This window comes from Anser anser, assembly GCF_964211835.1.
Source record: "Anser anser genome assembly, chromosome: 4".
Lineage (NCBI taxonomy): Eukaryota > Metazoa > Chordata > Aves > Anseriformes > Anatidae > Anser > Anser anser.
The window spans coordinates 37,776,432-37,799,655 of NC_139724.1; the positions used below are offsets into that span (position 1 = coordinate 37,776,432).

The 23,224-nt window shown below is 36.4% G+C and overlaps 1 protein-coding gene and 1 long non-coding RNA gene across 9 annotated transcripts in view; one reads left to right on the forward strand and one right to left on the reverse strand.

The window, feature by feature from the left end:
* Positions 1–22,163, forward strand: part of MGAT4D (MGAT4 family member D) — a 58,144-nt gene extending 35,981 nt beyond the window's left edge. For 3 of the 4 annotated variants that reach the window (XM_083834923.1, XM_083834924.1, XM_083834922.1), the window contains 12 exons: positions 1,134–1,267; positions 3,437–3,483; positions 5,514–5,627; positions 7,181–7,256; positions 12,037–12,148; positions 13,087–13,217; positions 16,597–16,704; positions 17,620–17,813; positions 19,166–19,244; positions 19,358–19,436; positions 20,697–20,806; positions 21,349–22,163. In XM_083834923.1, the coding sequence (XP_083691049.1) occupies positions 1,134–1,267; positions 3,437–3,483; positions 5,514–5,627; positions 7,181–7,256; positions 12,037–12,148; positions 13,087–13,217; positions 16,597–16,704; positions 17,620–17,813; positions 19,166–19,244; positions 19,358–19,436; positions 20,697–20,806; positions 21,349–21,375 (1,211 nt within the window). In that variant the 3' untranslated portion in view covers positions 21,376–22,163. The remainder of the gene's footprint in view (positions 1–1,133; positions 1,268–3,436; positions 3,484–5,513; positions 5,628–7,180; positions 7,257–12,036; positions 12,149–13,086; positions 13,218–16,596; positions 16,705–17,619; positions 17,814–19,165; positions 19,245–19,357; positions 19,437–20,696; positions 20,807–21,348) is intronic. The other variant, XM_083834925.1, reaches the window with a different exon arrangement.
* The window catches only part of LOC310899020, a 31,773-nt gene that overhangs the window by 7,764 nt on the left and 785 nt on the right, over positions 1–23,224 (reverse strand). For 3 of the 5 annotated variants that reach the window (XR_014583914.1, XR_014583917.1, XR_014583918.1), the window contains exons 2-4: positions 13,639–13,718; positions 8,228–11,791; positions 1,093–1,157 (exon numbers count right to left, since the gene is read on the reverse strand). This is a non-coding gene — a long non-coding RNA (uncharacterized lncRNA). The remainder of the gene's footprint in view (positions 1–1,092; positions 1,158–8,227; positions 11,792–13,638; positions 13,719–23,224) is intronic. The other 2 variants (XR_014583916.1, XR_014583915.1) reach the window with 2 other exon arrangements.

Consider the following 23,224-nt stretch of genomic DNA (forward strand, 5'->3'; position numbering starts at 1 on the left):
CAACCTTCAGCAAACCAGATGTGCACATAAGCAAGCAAAAAAAAAAAAAACAGTTGGAAGAAAAGTAATAAGTACTGAAAGAACACTCCATGTTTAATTTGTAATGTATTGGTAAATGGAAATCACAATAGCAAGACCACACTTTAAAAAGTACAGGTTGACCTTCACCATGTAAGAACAAAGAAAACCCCAGTGGTTTAGCAAGTTATGTGCTGGAAAAGAACATTGGAACTTCTGTATTTTCGAGTTGACGCTGGCACTGATGATAAAGTCTGGAGCAAGTCACTAACTGCACCTATTCTTCAAAACCTTTTGCTTCCTTACCAGCCTCCTAAGGTTGTTGTGAATGGGAATATCCTGTAAGGACTAAGTATTGCATAGGTTTATTGAGCCATATGAGGTCACTGACTTCAGTAATGTCCTCACCAATGAAAAAAGAGTGGTCCTGCTTACCAGCTAATGATGTCAACAGTAGCACTGTCTTCGCCAGAGTCAATTTAAGTTCCTTTCTTCTTAATAGTGATTATGCACACATGCCTTTGTTCTTATTGACTGTGTTAAAGCCATTGGTTCCTATCAGTTTAACTACTCAGAAGGATTTTTGAATTGGATTCCTTTCTGAGATACTCTGCACTCACGTCCTGTGAGAACTTCCTCACTTCAGTGTTGTTTTAACTCTTAATACTCAGATCTCCAGCTCCATACCAAGAGCTAGTATTTGTTTTGCAATACCCACTTTAGAAACTCAGTAGCAGATACATGTGTTTACCAGTAGTAGTATGTCTGAGTTCCCAGATATTTACAATCTACCTAGTGTAGACTGGTGCTTGTAAGAAAGACACTGGTATCTGTAACCTAAACTTGCCTGAACGTCTCTCTTCTTCCAGGTAGTAAGTCAAATGCTGTCATAGTCAGAATATAGGAATATGCTGACTAATTTTTCTATGATCTAATAGGAATATTAACTGTTACCAAGTAAACTAATTAATGATCGTTCATGGTAGTAATTATCTTCTAACGTGATAGTCCCATTCAGATGGGACCATGGTCATGTCAAATCAAAATTAAAATGGAATTAAAGTTTCCCTTTACCTGACTTAAGACAATGTGGCTTTTCATTTCTTTCTTTGCAGTCTCATTGGTGATGGGTATTCCTACTGTGAAAAGGGAAAAACAAAGTTACCTGATGACCACACTGCATTCCCTGTTCTATGAACTTTCTGAAGAGCAAAAGAATGACTGTGTAATAATCATCTTTATAGCAGAGGTAAGTTTGTGTGGAAAGGTACAGTATACTAATAGAAATACAACATGGAAATTCATGTCTTAGTATAATAGCGTAGGAGATGCTGCAAAATACCAGGCCTTTGGGAGGGGTTTCTTCAGTGCTGGAGGAGACACCACTTAGTGTCTTGGTCTTTGTATGTGGAGAAAACTCTGCAGCTCAGATGGCTTAAGGGGGGGAAAAAGTCATATTACATGTATAAACACAGTTGTTGCAGTCAGATTTTGATATAAAATCATATGAACTTACTATCTCTGAAAGTTGTGCTTTACTGGAAGAATGAAAAGTAAGTCCTTCACAGAAAAGTTCCACAGAACCTGAAAAAAGTAAACTTATTCTGTCTAACAAAAATACGGATTGTTTATCTGCTGTTTTGACATCATATATCTTGCAAAGTACCTTGACGTATTGGAGACTCTCTTGTGAAAAAGAAAATTGCTTTAAATCATTCAGAAATATGAATATTCCACGTTTGGAAAAGTAAACATTTCTCAAGGTAGAATATTAGGGGTAAATTAAATTTTCCTCATTCCAAAATGTCTTGAGCACACTGGAAAAAGCTACAGAAGAGAATTAGCTGTTGATACTTACTTGCAGGTGAAAGACTGTGCAATTATTCAAAACTCATGTTTATTCTTCATATTTCCTTGTGCTTCCATAAACAACATTAAATTTCACCAATGAATTGAATGTATTCTTAATGAACATATTCTTAGAGAAAATATGAAGATATTTATTAGGAGTTAAATCTTGCTTTTTTAGTTGAATCACTGCTTAAAACAGCTTTTGCAACTCTAATACTATCAAATGGAACATAGTTCACTTTATTAAATTGGGTCATGACTTTCACACTTCTGTTTGGATAACATGATAATTAGGTCTGATTTTACTAACTCTGCTTCCTCCTAAGTATAATTTTCAGGAACTGAACTTACGTTATCAGTGTTTATTTCCTGGTGAAGAGTCCTGGCACTGTGAGCTTTGCCTAGCTGCCATTTGGATAAACCTTCTATTACAGTCCTTTAGAGAGTTCTTTGAATTTCTGGGGGTTAACTTCTGAAATCGTACAGTTTCCCACTGTGGACAGTTCTAAAGTGCACTTTTAACAAACAGTAGCCTAAGTTTTGTTAGCAGTCCAATTCAGCCAATTCAGGATTAAAATGCTGCTGTAAGAATCAGTCTCTGCCCTTTCTATCATCCTCAAAGTCACATTCATGCAGCTTTCATTTTTCAGCCATGCAGTAAAATTAGAACAGGTTGATTGTGCTGTTATGAGAAGTGATAAGAACATGTAGTTATGGGAAAAGTGCAGGCATATTCACTGGTCATGATGGCACACCTTTCTTTTTCCCACAAAGCTTTAGAAGATCACGGTAATTGTTTACATCGTGAGTTAAGTTAGAGTAATTTATTTGCTGGAAGTGATTAACAAAGTTGCTGCTATTTTTTCTTGTCACAGTTCTTTACGTGTCACATCACTTTTATTTATTTATTTATATATATTACATTATAATTTTATTGTATAGTTGGTAATGATTACTTGTGTATTAAAAAATAAATAAATAAATCTTAACTTCCAAGACAGGTATTATATTGCTTTGGAAATCACATCCATTAAACTCACAACTGCTTAATGTAGTTAACAGAAGCGTTTTCCACACTAAAACCATGAAATTTATGAAACAGCAGCAATGAATAAGTATGTCCTCAAAATTTCCAGACAAGGAGTCCTACGTTTGTTACCTTAGGAAGAAACTCTCTGTAAACATTTTAGGTATTGTTAGCTTTAGAAAATTTTGCTTAGGTGACTTTTCTCAACAGTCACAGGCCTCTTTTGTGACTTTTTGGATGATTAACCCAAAACAGTTCATTTTAGTTACAATTATATAACTGTGCTTTTCTGGCATAAGTGAAAGCTGTAGAACAGTTTATGCAGAAAATGGCTTGGCCACCTGCAGAAGTAATGAAAAAGGAAAATGTCATACTGTCCTGTAATAGAAATGCTACTGTAACATATTGCTCTTGCCTGGAATGAAATCAATTAGAAAATAAAAATGAAGTATATGCATGTAAACATTTCCTACAAAATGTTGCTTAATGCTTAATAGAGATACCGGTGACTTGAAATGAAAACTGGCTTCTTTTCTTTAGGTCAATGAAGAATATGTTAACAGTGTTGCAGAAAGTGTTAAAAGCAGGTAAGTCGTATACAGTGTAACTTTCAACAGCTAATAAACACATTTTGAGCTTTTACAGAAAGAATTAGAGTAATTTCAGCAGTAAATTACAACTCCACCATACTGAAATGGAACTGCTAAGAAATGAGGCAGAGGTGCTCTCTTAGTATGGGTGAACACAAGGATTCAGAACTCAACTATATTTACCAGTTTATTTTCCTTTTTCTTTTCGTATATATGCTTTAGCTAATCAGATGAGGTTTCAGCTTAAGCATCTGATAAATATTTACTTGAACCTAAATCTTTTCTCTGTGAAATTAGTGATGCAAGGTAAAGCACCTGGGGCTACATGCATGTATTAGGTCTCCCCTGACTTCACAGCCCTACAATGTATTCTGATGTTTATCATGTTTTCTGTGTTTTTTTTCCTTGTTTGCCTCTTTTTCATGAAGACAGCAGACTTTGGGCAGTAATCAGATTATATTATAATGTGAAACACTATTAAACGATGGGTAACACGAGATGGATATTCTTTGCCATGCAAAATTAATGTCAGAGTTATCAAATGAAGGTTTGGATCCCAATGCAGTTTTGCGTGCTCTTACCGTTCTTTCACATAGATATTTACAACATGATGTGCATGTGAAAACCCTTAAAGTACCTTGAGAAGAACACTTCTAAATTAAAGTGCTGAGGTAAAAGAATATGTTTGTTGGTAGATTCATTTGGTCTTATGACAGCTGCTTTCTAAGAAATGGTATAGTGTATGTAGCTAACAGTCACAAAACAGATAAGGCTAAGGCCCTGAAGCGCAATTGAGTGATAGAAAGCAAGATGATATCTGCATTGTGTTACAGCACTCGTGTTGCTAGTTTCTGTGGTGCACAAGCTTCTTTGTGAGTTAGTTACTCTGACAGAGCCCCAAGTTGGCCAGCATTTGAAGTTAAACAGCCTTTTCCCCTCTGTCCTTTAAAATGACTGCAACAGAGCTCTCAATCTATCAATGCCTTCGTAGAATACTAACAAGAAAACAAACAGTTGAACAAGCTCCCCAGAGAGGTTGCCCTTTTCCTTCACTTTTGGGGCTTTGCTTCTCCTGCTCAACCTGGGTTTCCCAGACTGTATTGACCATGTAGTTTTCTCCCCAAGCTGAGCCTACCGGCTAAGTAGTATCATTAGCTTCCTCCCTCCGGAGGATTTAGCTCAGCTAGGAGTACTGCAATTTGGACAAGATCAAGATGCAGTCCTCCTCAGTACTGTTTAGGACCACAAGATAAAATATGTACAGCAACTTCAGCACTTGCATCATTTTTATGCTGTCCTTATGGTTATTAAAAATGTTTTTGCAAAGTAGATGCTTTGTCAGTGTTATATGGTAAGATTGAGATTGCTTTTCATAAACATGCTTGTACTGTGATGCACTTATTTTTTTAATGTTAGCCTTTTAAAATTAATTACAGAAAATGGGGAACTCAGTTCTGAGAACTCCTTATTTCAGTGATCCTATAACAATTAAAAACTAAAGAGTATTTGGTTTTTAGCATATTACAGAGGAAAGGTATACTTGATTTCCAGGTCTGGCTCCCTAAATTACATGTTTTTTTCAATTACTTATAAAATGGAAAATGTACCATTTGGAGCTGAGACCCAGACTCCCTATACCAATCCCCCTCATTCCAAGACAGCATCATTTTGGCTGGAAGGTAGAATTAGAGCAAGAGGAAGGAATATGGTGGCTCTCACACAGTTGTGTATAATTCTAGGTAGTGGATTTGCTTTCATGAATTACTGCTGTATTTTGGCAGGGTTTCTTATTCACTTTTCTAGTGTTTCTGTGACTTGTATGAGTTACTGTCTTGCCTGTTCTGATGCTTGTCAAAGATCTCTTCTTGGTTCCAAATGTCCCTAATTGGCAATACTTGTGAAAACGTTCTTTTCTAGTAGCAAATTCTACTTCTGGAGGAGCAGATGTAATTTTGGGGAGCTGCTGTCTGTGGTTGCAGTCAAACATCTTTTTGAGGAATAGGGTCTCACTAAACTTTTCTTCACAGTTTCCCCAAAGAAATCCAGTCTGGAGTCCTAGAGATTGTTTCTCCTCCTGCTTCTTATTATCCAGATCTTTCCAATCTGAGGAAAACATTAGGAGATTCAGAGGACAGAGTAAGGTAAGATAGCTGCATAAAACCTAAGAACTCTTTTCTAAGAGTATAAAAATGGAAAATTCTGTGGAAGTCAACGTTGTTTGAGGTGATAATGGTTTTTGCATTTCAGAGCTAATGGACTTCAAGTGTACTCTTACTTTTTTATTTATAACTATTATGCAAGGAGTTCTTGAGAAAAGATATGCTGCACATCAGCTTCAAGTTGTCTCTGGGCATCTCACAGGTTTTAAACCAGATGGATAATGCGTAGAGGTGATAGACTAGATCACAGAATCACAGAATCATCTAGGTTGGAAGAGACCTCCAAGATCATCTAGTCCAGCCTCTGACCTACCACTAACAAGTCCTCCACTAAACCATATCGCTAAGCTCTACATCTAAACGTCTTTTAAAGACCTCCAGGGATGGTGACTCAACCACTTCCCTGGGCAGCCTGTTCCAATGCCTAACATGATCTGGTGAGAAAGGAAAAATAGGAAAATGTTTTATCTAACAGATAAGGGAGAAGATTTGAGAACACACAAAGGAAGCCCTATTTGCCTCCTTAACTAACTAGTCAACTAATGTGGGTTTAATGACCTAACTTGTGGTGATTATGGACATGTCATAGTGCTGTAAATGGTATATCCTAACTTGTGGTGATTTCATTCAAATTCACAAAGACAGAGGTTATACCTTAACAAAATTGATTATTGGAGGAAAATAAATTTATTTGGAGGAAAATAAATTTATTGGAGAAAAAAAATATTTTGACCAACAATAACTGTAATTTATCAGGAAAAATAAGTGTCTCTGGGAGCTACACAAACAGTGCCATCAAGAGAGCTGAAGTACTTAGAGCTTAGGTTGAGTGAAATCAGAAAGTGTATTTATGCATGTATAATTTATAGATCAACCTTGTATCTTCCAGAGCATAAACATGCATACGTACTGTATACTTAAGGTATGATTTGATTTGAATCAGATACACTATGAATACAATCTTACGTTAATTGTTTTATATACTGATAAATAACTCTCTAGCTCAAGTCTTAGCATTGAGTATTAAAGGTCACCTTCATCCTTTGGTAAAATGAGATATTGTACTTCATAGAGAAAAATCTATGCTTACATTTAAATGAGAAAATGAAGTCTATCAACTAGTTTCTGTGTTGTTGATCGGTAAAAGCATTTGGTTTTATAATGTTGTGAATCACCTTTAAATAATCATTGTGTTTTGGTCTCTACTGTTCGTAATGTAATGAGTAGACTCTTTTAATAATTTGACATGAATATACTTGTTAAACATTTCGTTTCAGGCTGAGTTGATACAGATTGGAACGTCTTGCTTAGTTAACATTAACTTTTATGGGAAAGTCAAATTATTTACTAATGTTTACACTGATTATGGAGGAAATTTTACATCAAAAATACCTCTTGAGTACCTCTTGATTTCTTCTCTTAACAAGGAGTTAGAATACTCAACTTTATGATTTTACTGTTCTAATGCTTTTATTATACAAATAACTCTTGGAATCCACCCAAGAAGATTTTCAGAATTTGCCGCTTGTATTTAGGTGGAGAACGAAACAGAATTTGGATTATAGCTTTTTAATGCTATATGCCCAACCTAAGGGAACATTTTATTTACAGGTATGTTCACATTATCATTAAGTTGCTGCAATACATCTGTACTGATTATTAGCTTTGGCAGTTTTAATTTGCTCCTAAGGCCTCAATTAAAAAAAAAAAAATCTGTGTATTTTGCCTGTGCTCTTTACAAGCATCCATACTATTTCTGTGTTTATATATATATATCTTGCACCTAGGTACTATTTGAATAAATCTATCTGTGTTCCTTCCTAACATTTGTGATACCAAAGGTAACTGAAGCATTAAACCCCTATTTCTTTAGGTTAAGTGAGTCAGAGGTCAGCGTGTTTTCACTTGGTGCATAAAGACAGAATAGTGATGGTAGGTCCATGTTATAGCCCAGATCATCATGAAGCAAAATGCCATAAAGGACTTTTCCAGACAGGGAAATGTACCAGTATAGTGACACTGGAGTCAAGGTTATACTGCAGATTGGTACGGATCCTAAATTCTCCAGATGATTTAAGATTTTAAGAAGATCCCCAAGCATTCAGGGTTAGGTTTAGCCATCGTTCTAGATTAGTGCTAATTTGCATTCCATAATGATGAAGTTTTAGAACACTATCGTGACTTGGGCAGCTTTGTAGAACCCATGTGATAAAAGAAACAGGAACAGTGGCAATTCTGGGAGGTGAGTTTTCAACTCATTTTCAAGAAAATCAGGTAAAGAAATATCTAGTTTAGTTTTAGTATAATTTAAACCAGAAGGGACGTGGTGCAGAAATCTGACAATGTTGTTTTTTCTCCTGAACGGAGATGAAATTTGAATCAGAGTATGGAATTTTTCTTTCATCAGAATTTTCAAAAATTGTCATGATTGTTTAATAATAGAACAGATCCGTACCATTTCTCATAGCTCATGAATGTCAACAGTTTTTAAAATACTCAAAACAGCATTTTGCTTAGTTCTTAAATTTTTCCTGAGTCTTCTGCAGCTCAGACAGTCCTCAGGCTCTGTATCACATAAGTACCTCACAAGATTCCCAGAAGCAGAAGAGGAAACCGCAAGAACAGGCATCTCGTACAATTCTTTTTAGAATGTAGCACAAACATATTTGGGCTGGGCTACTCGAGAGACTATGGTCCACTTTCAAATTAGGTACAGGCACTAAGAAGACAGAGAGACAAAAAGCAAAGACAGATGTTGTCTACTAAACACTTGAGAGTTACTAGAAGATGAGGTATTTTCCTGGGATTTTGGTATATTTAAGAACCCTACCCAAGTTTAGTAAGTGCACATAGAGTATTAAGGCCTGGGCAACATGGTGAAGACAAATGTTAAGCGTGCTGGCAGACATGTGTTATCTCTTTCTACTACCGATGTAGAATTATAAAGCTTCCAAGCATTCATATTTGCCTGGAAATGACTCCTGTATTCTCAAATTCCTTTAAAAATAAAAAAAAAAATGTGTGTTTTCTTACCTGGGACATCATATAAGGACTGAAGTATGTCATCTGGAGTAAAGCCTGGATTGTAATGGTCTGGTGATAGTTATTGCTGCATTCAGAATTTTCTTAGAAACTATGCTTTCCTCTTACCCTTACCTAGTAAATCCTCTTCTTCATGTGTGTCCATTCTGCAACTGCTTCTCTAGCACAGATTCTGACCTGCCCAGAAAATTCTCTGTAGAGTACAGCTAAAAAGATGGAGTACATGCTGCCATAAAGTTAGTTATGATATTCTCCCCATTTGGAAGCTGTGTACTAGTCGAAAACAAATAATCTAAAGATCCCTTTCCTCAGCCTGGTAATAAGATTCACTTCAGTAATTAAAGGGAAAAACTTGAGCAATGATAGATGTAATTTAATGTTTTGTCAGGAATAGTATCATTTGAGTGAGTGATACTCAAACTTACGTAGTCAGTCTTGATGTCTACAGAGCAGTTGATATCATGAGCCAGGCAAGATCTTAGATGAATAAACATGTAAACACCCCATGCTAGGATAGTGCTGAATCAGGATTTTAAAAAGTAGCTTTGTGGAGTGCATTGAAGCTAATGGGGTTACAGTATGGATGAACCTTACCTACTGATCAAACAAGAGCTTTGAAAGAACGTCGTTTTTTTTTCCATGTGCAAGTTGGGGGAGCTGCATTGTGTATTTATATACAACATACATCTTTATATATACTGGTAATACATATAACCAATAGCAATTATCTCTTCACCTTTATTGTAATTTTTTTTCTCTCTCTCTAATGGTTTTAAGGCCTGAGCAAAAGCTCAATTAAGTCATTAGGACTCTTTTTATTGAATTTTTTTTCCAGTAGACTGTAAGTTAAGCCTTCTATTTAGTAGAATTCTAGAAGGAATAACTTTCACGAAAGTGCATTTTTATCTGAAAATTTCTTTATATACAGCAAAAAATAAAAAGGATTTTAATGGAATGAACTAGTAGAGGTTTGTTGTCTGTGGAAAATGAGAGAATAAGAATTTTCAGTTTAATAGCCCTCACAGATTTGTCAAACACTAATGCAAAACAGAAAAATACACTAGTATAGTTTAGAAAGGAAGATGTATTCGTGTCTGATGCCTGCACTTCCATTGTATGCTACCGCTTTTTGGTCACTTCTTCATTCTGCCTTCTCTTAGGCAGATAGTACACACACAAAAAAAAAAAAAGGGGGAAAGACATTAGTTGCCTGTCTTTTAGGAAACTGACACGGCTTGCTATTGTGTATGTATCTTTTTTTCATGACAAAGCACTGATGAGTAAAGGGAAATTAGCTGTGGCCACATGTTCTGCTGGTCTTTAGAAGGCAATTGGGCTAATGGACTAGACAGTTCTTATCGTAAATTTCCTGAGCAAGCTGTGTACAGTCACTGCATAACTTCCTTTAGCAGATAAGAGCATATAAAGAACAAGTGGCTGTAAGCTGAAACCAGAAAAAATCCAAGTGGGTACAGTGTATTGAATGTTAATGGTAGCTGCACACAGTGCAACTTGCTGAAAAATACCCGATACTGAAATCCCCAAGTGATGGCAAATGTTCTTCAAGAAGATATGCTTTAGTTGAATGCAAATCATGAGGCTCAACACAGGGTTCATTAAATTACTTTTCATGGCCTTGTTGCAGTTGTCTGCTCCAGAAGAGATCATTTCAGACTTCTCCCTAGTTAGAACTACGTACAGTTCAGAGCCACATTCACAGCCATCAGAACCTCTATGTTTTTCATCCTTAGAACCTGTGTATGCTTTCTTCTAGTGTTTTTTTGTACGGTAGTCTCACTAGATATTTAAGATACTGCGCGCTCTGTTTTTCCTCCTTTTTTGGGTGTCCCCTCAACTTCTCTGAGGGTTCTCCGAAAATCTCTTTGATTCTTTGCCTTCTCCCTTTACATGTAGCCCCTGGATAATCCTCCTAGCTCATTTAATTCTATGCAAGACTTCTTGTAAGGTGTTGGGTTGTTTTCTTTGTTTTTGTTTGTTTGTTTTGCTGTTCTCTTTTGCTTAACTGTCTTCTCAACTCAAACCTCAGATCTCAGTCTGTTAATAACAGCTCATCTTGATATCAGTTCATCTCTGTTATTTGATATCTTACCATCAGCATAAGCTGACAGGATCAAAACAAATCTCTTAATCATGTCTTTGAATTTTGTTCTACTTCCTCCTTGTTTCAGTGTTGACATTTCTCCCCCACCAGCCTTACACTTACATGCTTGTAACGGCCAAATTCGGCTAAAAGTTGTAGGCCTGCTCCCTCAAACTGCTCTTGCTGACACTGCACTGCATCTGTTGAGGGTGTAAAACTTGCAGAAAGCCATGCATTTTTTCCCCATAGCATTTGTTTTCTACCTATTTAGCTCTCTAAACTAGATCCCAATGCCATAAGACAAGCACCAGGGCCAATAAAGTACAGCAGTTAGATCAAATTAACTGTATTGTTTCGCTGCACCCCAACAACATTTTTGGAAGGCTTAGACTCCTCTTCCTGTGTTTTTCACCTCCATGCCAAATTCAAACCCTGTATTACTTGCTCCTTAGTTATTTCTGGAATCCGTTTATTTTGTGTGATTGACTTTAAACTCCTTGTTTGGAATTGTTATCCACAGCTTTAGTAACTGGCATAGCTTCTGGCTTTTCATATCTCCCATTCTTCTCTGAAAACTGTGCAAAAACGCTGCCAAGTCCTTTCCCATTTCCTTGATGGATATCACTCTCCTTCTCTGACTGTCCTTTAGTTGGCTTTAGTGTCATGTTCGGTTTCAGCCTTTACAACATGTTGAGCTCTATGTATTTCTCTTCTTCAGTGTTTCACAGCGTTTCTTCTTTCACGACTAGTATTCCCTGAAATGTCTTGCTTTCTGCTAGCCCCTCTCAGTAATCATCCTCAGTTCTTCTCCTCTGTCACCTTTTAGTTACAACAGAGTCTGCCCAGGCTAATCTGCAGAGCCTCTGACCATCTGCTTTAGGCGTATTTCTTTCCAAAGAATTAGCTCCTGCTGCTTATCAGTGCTTATACAACTTCAGTACAAACTGTCTATTGTCTTCCTTAACCTCTGTCTTTTTGCTTAGTTTTCTTTTACACGGTAGCCCTATAAGGTAGGGAGAAAAAATGAGAAGTAGTCATGGTGTTGCAGTCAATCCTGTAAATAAATATTTAATGAATGATACTAGAACAGAGAGATATGTAGAAGCTAAATAGCAATCCACTGTAGTTTGGCACAGCTTCAGTACAAACTGTGCAGCAGTCATGGTTATCACTCATGTAGCAACATCACCACCTCTTCTGCAAGCAATAAAACCACCAGTTGCCTTTTGTTGTTGTTGTTTTTCCTAGTTGGAAGATGATATTATAGCCAAACCTGATTATATTCAAAGTATAAAAAACTTTGCGGCTGAACAGTCCCAAGAGTGGATGATTCTTGAGTTTTCCCAGCTTGGATTTATTGGTAAGTACTAAGGCCTCAGCAGGGTCAATTGATTTGGAGCTATGTAAGTAGAGCAGGTCTCATTCAGAATTACAGTTCATATATGGAAGGACTTGCATATCAAAACTTCCCTGGCTCTTCAGAAAAACTCCCACTGCAAGCCTTTTACTTTCTGTGCTCTTTGGCACTGTCTTTTTAATGGAGTATAGGATCTATAGTTGGGTTCCCGTAAGAAGCAAATTCTTCCACATCAAGGCACTACATGCTCCTGCAACATGTAGCCTTCCTTTCAAGAATGGAATTTCCACAGTTTATAAAATATCTGTTTCCTTTCTGGAGAAGAACGTGCATCCCATATTGTAGTATAGTTTTTGTTTGTTTGTTTGTTTTACTATTTTTATAATAGTTTCCTATTATATTTTTTCTTAGGTTATAACGCAATTTACTTGTGATATTGACTTGTGATAACACCTTATAACTGTTAGGTCAAACAAAAAATCTAACAAGATCTGCTAATAAAAATAGCAAAAGAACTAAATGAATAGTGATAGTATTATAAAAGCAATGTTTTTTATATGTAGGTCTGAATTTAAATATATTCAATATACTATTACCATTGAAATTGTATGCTTAGCATTTTGAGAGATTGTTCAGACTTTGTTTTATCTGACACACTGATACAAGCGATGGGCAGACTTGTGTTTGAACTAGGACATAACTGCATGTTTGATTACTGAGCTGGTTGACTTTGTGAGAATATCTCCAAGCATGGGATAGAAATCTTTTCAAAATTACAAGCTGGACGACAAGCAACTAAGTACCGAAGCTGGAGTCTGTGTAAAATTTCCACTCAATATCAGAATTGCATCTGTGTATTTAAGGCTGAAATAAAGATAAGATGGTGATTACTGTGCAGCAATAAACATATTTGAATATGCACCTTCTTGTCTTGCTTTCAGGAAAATTGTTTAAATCAGAAGACTTGCCACTCATAGTGGAATTTTTTCTAATGTTCTATAAAGATAAGCCCATAGACTGGCTTCTGGACCACCTGCTCTGGGTCAAAGTGTGCAATCCAGAAAAAGATGCAGTAAGTATGTCTATGAATTTATGAATACAGATAACATTCAAGCAGTCTCTGTGACCAAAAAAAAACCCTACAACATTTTGAAAAAGCAGAATCAAGATCTCTCGGATGACTCAAGAGCTGATACAGACTTTCATAGTGTGTAACTTTGTTGGAGCCCATTGGGACATATGGAGAGGTCTGACTCACAGAAATTCAGATTTCCACATCAGAGCTGTTTTACATCTGTCAGCTCAGAACAAGGTCAAGTGCAAGTGCTCATCTTCCTCCAACTAGTCATTTAGGCAATCCTGAAGCATCAAAGAAAATTTTGAATATATAAACCTGTATGGGACTGGCACTTTTCATAACCTTTCACTGACCTTCTAACATGAAAGCTCGTAAAGCATACAATCTTAAGATCACAGTTATGAATTTTACATACCATTTCCTTTGTTTCAGGAAGCAGAACTTGTGTTTTGTTTTAAATCATTTACTGCCTGGGAAAAAAGCTTGACTCTTTGCCTAAAAAAGAAAAAAGGGAAATGTGTAGACTGAAAGGATGAAATGATACTTTTCACTGCAAATGAAAGAGACGCTTATGTTGAATTGAAAAAAAAAAAAAAAGCCATTTGTAGCATTGCAGGTGAACCCAATGACATGTTGACATGTTAAGGATTACTTTATATCCCTTTGACTTCTTTAGCTAGCTTTTGGTGATGGTCACTACTCACAGTCTTCCTGTATAACAGGCTGTGCCACAGAGGAACGACCAGAGTTTCTCTCCTCCTTGTTTCTTTTTTTTAAGGTTCAAGAGTTTTGTTTGATTAGCGTAGTGAGTTCCCACACCAGTTGTTTGCATATGTGTTATTTTTGTGTTGATAAGGAGGAAGAGATAGATAGGAATTGTGCAGAGCAGGAGACTGAGGAGTTGAACAAGTGGGCCTCCTCTGCTACAACTGTGTAGCAGAGGTAACTCCTGGGGACCACAGAAGTTGCCTGGTTTTACACTTCAGTAACGCCACTGAAGAGTCTCCATTCCCAGTTCATGCAGATAGGATTAAGCTTTGAAATTATACTTTTCTGAGGTTGGCTTATAGGAGTTAGTGATCCATAAGTACCTCTAATTTATGCTCTTGCCCACCTGCAATAACTTAAAAAAAAAAAAAAAAGTGTTAATATCACCCCTTCCAGATCTCTCACATGTGCCAACCTCAACTCCTATATATTAAACATTCTACTTTCATTTCTAAATGACTGTGCTAGTTTATTTCATACATAAATCATATCTGAATCATATCTAAAACAATGTGGTGTTCCTGAAAGGCAGGCAGGTGGATTGTGCGAGCCTGCCCTGGCCAAACCAAAGCAGACTAGTACCAGCAAGTTTCTAGTGAGTTTCACTTCTGCAATTGCAATTTCAATTGCTGCGGGTAGTAAATAAACATGGAGTCAAGCCAGCCTTGTGTTTTCCACTGGGAAAGAATGACCAGGGACAGACACTGGAACTGCTCATAAGGGTACAGAAAACGGAGGCTGGGAGGACAAGGATCCCTGCTGATCTTCCCCTATAGATTAAAGAAATGATTTGAAAGCTGGAGTTTCCTATAGAAAAGACAAGATGACAGATAGTCCTCATGCTTTCCCTCTTCCAAGCAACTGAGTGTGTCACTGAGTGACTGCACAATATGCCTCATGGGAGGGTCAGTGGGTACCTGTTCACGGCTTTTATGTGTCATTCTGTGATGATGGGTGTCTGGCATGTTTTCAGCCTGGACTGAGTATTAACATCTCAAGATCCAGCTACTTCTGTCCACCAAGTTGGAAGATGATTCGTCAGATCTCTGTATGGTTCAACAACTTTATCATGTTTACCTCCTGTGAACCATCATCTGCTAGTTTGACTAGCAGTGGCATATCTCTATCCAGTGTAGCACAGGGACTAGCAGGCTGCGAAGATGGGAGCCGTGGCTCATCCAGGAGCCTTGTTTCAGTTTCTGTGCAAGTGACTACAATGGGTCATCCCACTGCACTAAGTGTGCTCAGCTGCTGCTGTGGCATGAAAGGAGATGTATTAGAGACTACATTATTTTAGAGGATGAACTGCCAACCCAGTCAAGAGAAAGGCTAAAAATTTATTTTCTTAAAGTACTTTTTTTAATTTTATTTTTTTCCATAGCAGACAGACAGCACTTTTTTCAAAGAAAAAGCTGCCAGTAAATCAATCTTCGTGTGTCGTGTTCTTATGTTTTTTGCTGAACATCTGCTGTGGACAGACATAAAAATACTTAGTTCTGCTGAGAGCCTTCTTCCAGGTGGTTTTGTACTTTTAGTTAGCACTTCTGTGAGAACCATAAATCCCCTATGAATTTTGCTATTTAAGCCAGCTGAGTGAAGACAATCACTTCTAGCTTTAGAAGGCATTGCTATAATTACGTGACGTTTTTCTTTATAGAACTGGAAGCATATTATTGAAGAGGTAAACACATTACCCTCTCAAATCTAAAGATGTGAAACCTGTGATATAGAGAGGTTAGATGATCTTTCAAACTTATACAATTATTCTGTGGCAGAACCAAGAGTCTCAGGGAGTCTAATTTTTACTCTGCACTCTTCTATGCCATTATGCCTTGTTATGTCTTATGTAAATAAGACATAATATTGTATATTATTGTAATGTGTTTGCTTCATTGTATCTAACATTGATGCTCTATGCATATAGAGCAAAAATTACATTTAAAGAAATTATTTGCTATCATACAAAAAGAAGGAAATCCCCAAATTAGTACCAAGTGTAGTTATTTAATTCTTTGGTGTACATGTCACAAAGTGTATCTAAACCAGAAAATGGGGATATAAATACCTAGGGCCTTTACTTAGTTTTAGGGTAAAATATGTGTAACATATAATATGGTACTGTATATTACATTATAACCTTCTCAAACATAGCAGAAAGAGCCAAATGATAAAGATGGATTCTGGTTGCACTTCTATCTCAAGATGATCAGTTTTGGTCAAAATAGAATGATATGGCAAGGCCAAAAGTTGAAATTATATTTGCCAGAAACAGAAAAAACAAAACACGAACACAAAAAAATCACTTTCAGATCTGAGGTGCGTTTTTGTTGTTCCAAATGCGATTGATGATGGGCAGTGTATACAGTGTAGAAATCCGTGAATTAGTGGTGGTTGAGCCTGAAAGTCTACATAGCACCATGAGTGGAATTATGAGTTTATATCTAGAAACTGTATGTGAAATAAGGTGTCTGTTAATCTAAGGATTACTCGTGTAAATATGGGTAAAAAACCTGGACCCATACCCTCAATGACATAATGAAATCACCTGATTAGTTTTCATCTCCTTTATTTTAATAAAACTTCACCCTCTTTACTTTCTTTCCAGATGCATTGTGAAAAGGAAAAGGCAAAGATACGTATCCGTGCTAAACCATCTCTCTTTCAGCATATGGGAATTCATTCATCATTGTCTGGGAAGATACAGAATTTGAAAGTATGGATAAGAAATTACTGTCTTATTTCTAAATTATATGCTTGTGTTCTAGCTTGTTTCTCATATTGGTATCAAGCATTTCATCTTTGGCATTTGATGGCACTTCCATTTCCAAGAAATGCTGGCTTACAGATTGGGGTGTGTGTGTGTGTGTAGTATCGATCTAACATCTGAATTACAGATAAGACATACTGCTTCTGCAGAAACATCTTTGAATCTCTAATCTGAACAATTACACTAGTAGCAGTAGCATTTTGTGGCATGTAGGAATCCTCTGCACAGCGCAAGGTTTCATGCGCTATGCGCCGTACAAACACAAAGGGTTATGATGGTATCTTTTGGCTAAATAGTCCACAATACCAACACAGAGGATTATTAATAAGAAAAGGATACTGGTAAGATAAGGGCATGGCTCTGCTGACAGCAGTAGGTTATTAGGGAGAGTTTGGAGGGCAAATAGTAGATCTGCCAGGTATCTGATAAGTTAAAGAGCAGTGAAGCACCAGATTTCATGGATGTTCTGTTAGCGCCATTTAGACCACTCATGAGATAATTAGAAATGCACCATTGGATCAGACTAGATGTTCAGGTAGCCTCTAGCAGAGGCCAATATTGGATGTTCTGGCAGAAGGTATAGGAGACAACCACAAAATAGTCTACCCTGGAGATGTTTCTTTTCCAGTCTAGACAGCTGAGAAATAATCAGTACAGCTCAGTGTACAAACTGTAACACTGAATCTCAGTTATAACACTGAAATGAATATCCTATTTTTATCAGAAATAGATGGTATATTTTTTGACACTTTTGACAAGTAAGTGTTTTCTGGAATAGTTACCTGTAAGAATTCAAGATATTGGACCACTTCTTTTCATTGTATTTTTATGAGTGCACTTACTTTTCTTTGTGTCCAACAGGATAAAGATTTTGGCAGTAATGTGCTATATAAAGCACATAATAATCCACCTGCAAAAGTGTATACAAGCCTAAAAGTATACCAGCAATATACCTTGGAAAAAGTTTATGAAGGAAAAGATTATTTTTGGGCTTCAGCTCCAGTGACCGGGGACTATATCAGATTCACCTTTTTAAAACCACTAAAGGTAGAAAAGTAAGTATTGCTTGGTATGGAATATGGTAGCTTACATGTATCCACTTTGGAAATGACTGAGTGTTCAAAATTACTAGTGCTCAACTGTTTGCATAAAGCATGGCCTGGTTACTGAGGAGTTGCTATGATTTGCTGTGTACCTACTCCCCTTCTTGAATTCCACTCCTCAAATACATTTCTTCCATGGTAATTAGAGGTTTTTTTTTTTTTTTCTCCTTATATTTCTTCGTTAAAATATTAAACACTCTATATTCTCTTACAATAGCTCTCGAATGAATTTGGTTTTAACTAACGAGTTTCATCAATGAAGTCAGTGAAAGCTTTGTTTGTATAGTTGCCAACAGAAAGGCTGTTGGCATAATGTTAGCTCAAAGGTCATGTCCCAGGCACGTCCCAGTGCAGGTGAAAGCACAGAGCAAGCATGGGGAAACAGTGAACAGTAAATTAATAAAGGTGGAATTCAGTTGCAGATTCAGAAACATGAATGTAGTATCTACAGCAGAGATGTCTACATAAAGTCGGTGCATAAGCTCCCACTGTATGTTACAGAGAGTAGTCTGCTTGATACAGCCAGTGGAAGCAAGAGAGATATTCATCTCATCATCCATTTGGTCATCTGAGTCATTTGCTAGACTTCACTGACTATTTTGAGTGTATTTGTATTGCCTATGAACACACAAATATTTGGGTCACAGCCAGACATCTAACTTTGAGTTGGTTGTTTGTATCTGTAGCTAAGTTCCACCTTAAACATTTTTCTCATTCAAAGAGATCTACCCCCATGACTAACTTGTGAAAATGTACAGCTAATCTTATAGTACTTAGTGGATTTCTTAGGTCTCCATTGTTTGATTCATACTGGAGGAGGAAGGTTAATGCTTTACATTTCTGTAGCTCTTTTCAGATATAAAAACTAAGAACTCTAATGCCAGAAAATCAAAACCAAATTGATTTTTTAATCTCACAGGTGTTTTTGCTTAATGTTGATAATTGAAGTCATTCTTTGACATTGCTGTTGCTCATTGGTAACAACCGGAGATTATTTAGAGCTCCTGAACTGATCAGTATTGATAAAGAGAGGGATTCTCTTGGCATGTAGTATATACTCTTCTAAAGACAGGGATTTTTTCTGTCACTGTATTTCCACTGTATTTTCCACTGTATCCACAGTTCCAGAGAAAGATGATTTTAATGCTTGTTTTATTTAAAACAAAAAAGTTTTAATATGGTTTGGTCACACATGTCAATGCCTACTTCTGTTCTCTGTAGCCCACAAAGGATTAAAGCGAAGATGTTTAAAAGTTTCCTTCAGAAAAGGAAATACCTGTAAATAATATACCTTTTTTCATCAGGTACTTCTTTAGAAGTGGAAACATAGAGCACCCTGGTGATATACTATATAACACTACTGTGGAAGTGTTGCCAGCTGATGTAAGTCTCTTATTTCTACCTGCAACACAATGCTATTTCAGTTTAAGAATGATGTTTGGCATGAAAGGTCATGTCCTAGAAAACACTACTGAGTATTGTTTTGTTTATTACAGGAAGCTGAAAGAAAAGAATTGCTTGACAATGGAAGTAAACTTAACTACCCAGCAACCAAAGATGGATATTTAAAAATAGGTAAATTGTTTATTGTCACTTCAAAACCAGAAATTTTGATTTTCCATGTAAAATGCTTCTGTGATTGAGAATTTCATTAACTCTGTAATAAATGCACTATTTCAAGGTAGTAACTAGTAAGGAAAACAAACATATTGCGCTTCTGCTTGTTGTAGTATGTTGTTTGACCGTTGATGATCCTATTTTGTTTTAAATAATGAAAAACCCCAACGCTGGTGGCAAAAGTCAGGGCATCTTATGACAGGAAAAAATTGACCTCTGCAAGGTTTTAATAGGGTAATTGATTCTGGTTTAGATTTTGCAGCCTTAGCTGAAGAAAAGGATTCCTTATTGATTGTGACAGACTTGTGCTCCCACCTGAAATCAAGAGATAAAGCATAACACAATGCATTTTTGCCCAACCCTAGCTTCCCCTTCTTCCTTCCTCAGGGTAGCAATTGACTTCTGTAAAGGAACTGCAGATTCTCCGCAAACCTGCCAAAACTTATTGTCTACTGTTACCTAAACTAAAATATCCTTCTGGGAATAAAAATGGACTACTGGGAGATCTGCTTTGCTTGCCACTTTTCTTCTGTCTCTTCTATCACATAATTACTCTTTTTCCCCGAATGAGCCACTTTCAGCTCACCATCATTTCTTGCTTGCTTTAATTTGCACCTCTCCCCCCACCTCCTCTTGGCTGTTTTGTTCTAATTAGAGATCGAAAACCAAATGTTGTCAACTCTGAGTTGTATGTGCAAGTTCATAGGAAATGAATATCAGATGGAATGAGTGTTTTTCATTAGTCTGTGCTGATTTTATGCCAGTTTGACAAGGGTATCTAAAAAGTGTGAACTAGTGAAGGAATATATTCTAATTGATCCATGGTCCCTTCTATCTCTTTCTGAAATAGTTGTACGTATCAGAAAAGCTCTTCTAGATTCTTTAACGTGACCCTGTGGTTCATATGTGTACTGCCAGTACTAATGTATTTATTTTCTAACATCTGTAGCTGCAGGTTCCTTATTTACTTGTGTTCTTCTCCAGTTCCTTATTGTTTTAGCTGAATAAATGAATCCTCATGTACAGCAGAAATCGTCTTCTTTATAGCTTTATTTTTCAGCAGCTACAGTTTGAACTTTTTCAAATGATTTTTTCCTCTACTGTTGCATTCCTAGCGTTAATTTATAATTTGTAATTTAGAACTTTCACTAAGTTCACCTGGAACTATATTTCATCCTAATATAGGCTTGTATTGATATTGTTTTATTTTTCATTTAGGGGCTTTTGAAAATGGAATTGCAGAAGGCAACATCAGTCTGCCAGAAAAAATACAGGCTATTCGTTTGTCAGTCAATTCCGATTCTCCTGTGTGGGTAATACTTAGTGAGGTAAGCATGTTAATAAAAGGATTTTAATAAAAGCTTTATTAAATCGGTTTTAGTTCCTCCTATCATACAGGAATTGATGGTCATAATTTTTTTATCTAATTTTGAGTGGGATTCTGTGTGGGGAAAAGAGTACACAAGTGGAGAAGGATATTAATTACTAAAGGGAGGAGAATTTACTTATTTACTTCATAGGAAAAGTGTTGGAAATGCTTAAATGGGATAATTCTCCAGTTTTTGCAATGCTGTAGATATGGCCAGGAGAATTCGGGTCATGATAAATCAACCAACTGAAGGAGGATTTTCTAGCATTTTTCAGTCACCATCTTGAATATTAATTACTATATGCAAACAGATGATTTTTTTTTCTTTCAAGTATGAATGAAATGTCTGAATGTGTGTGAACCCATAAATAGAAAATATTCAGCAGAAATCACTGAAGACAATTACTGTAGTCATACTTGGAAGGAAGGAAAAGCTGGTATCTTAGGAAACACTTCTGCACATTTTAAAAAATAATATTTTTTTTGTATTTTTTTTTCCAGGTACTTATCAAGACATCTGAAAACTGAAAACTGGAAAAAAATGTATTTTTGACATGTCACTTGTTAACGGGCTTGTTTGAAACCAGGCTAACAGCAACAAAAACCTGAGTGGGTACAAAGAACAAACCCAGACCCATTCCATTCTTAATACTGTGTATTGGGAAAGAGTGGCGATAACTATTAAATATTTATATAATATAAAGAATATTAAAAGCTATGAAAAAACTGATCACATTAGAAAGTTCCATAAACTGTTATTGAATAAGCTGTTAATACATAAACATAAAAAAAATAAATCCCATCTTAGTTTAGCAACATTGATTATATATTACTACAAACAATTGATAAGGCATTACAGGTTATCTCAGGGACTAAAACACAAAAGTAGGACTAAACATATGGGCATTTGGGGAAAATATTAAGAACATTGTTTGTAACTCCAGGAAGAACACTAGTTAGTTTTGGAGGGAAAACAGAACTGAAGGAAAAGTTGTCCATATTCCTCGCAAGTACTTAGAGCAGTCCACCGGAGAAAGGAACAATTTAACAACATGAAAATGGATCTCAAACTTACCACGTGTTTCAGCCTTAATGTAGCATAACAGATGCTTAATATATTTTTTTTAAATGAAAAGTGCCTACAAGTTACCATTTGAATAACTTGAAAATCAAACTTGTATTGTTGAGAGGAATGTAAAAGTTTTCTGTGAATCCTGCATTGAATTAACTAAAGGAAATAATCAGGGTATCACATGTAACTATATTTTTGTAGAAAGAAAATCTATTTAAATAAAATTTTGGATCCTGCTATTTGATAATCAGTCTGTCCTGATACTTCAATCATGGTCACAAGCCAAAACTCAGTACAAGTTTGAAAAAACAGCTAAACCACTGTAGCCTCATTTGAAGTGTTGCTGAGAAATTGCACCTTGGATATCTACCTGTGATGTGCAGAATTCCAGTATTGCTTCCTCAGCACTCGAAGCACGAGTGCGCCCTCATTCGCCAGCACAAGCATTGCATCCTTAATGTTGTAAACTGCACTGTACACTTTTGTATGGATTTGTGTTAAATGGGTAAAAATAATGCATAACAGTATTCTTAATATTAGAGTATTTTATTTAGAATAATATAAAATGAGTTTTCTTGCATACATTAAAACAGTTCAGAGGGGAAGTTTTTCTAAAGACCATCTCCAATAATAGTTTGATAATTTACAGTACTTAAAATATACACTGTGGTGCTATATATATGCATGTGTGTAAATACATGTGTTATTTCTTGGACCAAATATTGCAGCCTTCACTAGGTTAAGAATTTAATGCAGGTTAAGAATTATTGAAGTAATGTGAGGCGCTTAAAGATGCACAGAGGGACACCTTTATTATCGGTAAGCATTTACAGTAAAAAGAAAGGTCGAATAAGACTGAAAGCACTGTATCATTAAAATGCGGTAGCTAAAACTACAGCTAGGGATTGAAGGGAAACCGGGTGGCTCTGCACAGGGCTATGTGGCACACGAAGGGCAGAGCTTCCTCCCTCTGACCCAGATCAAAATAGCCTTTCAGATCTCTCTTTTTTTTTTCCTCTGCTGATACAGGAGTCAGAATGACATATAATCATGAACACTTGTATTAGGGAATAAAACACAGCTTACATTACACTAAGGAGGGGGGTGGGGGAATGATTTTTTGGAAGTCATTCTTGTCTTAACCTGAAATGCTTTAGCATCTTTGGGGAAGAACTTAAGTTCTTAAGTAGAAACAAATCTTTTTTTTTTGCTATTGCTTTCACTGGAACAGTCATAGGCTGGGAGCAATGTCTGCATTTGGACTGTCTAGCGGCCAGTCATTACAGGTAAGAGACATTGTATAGG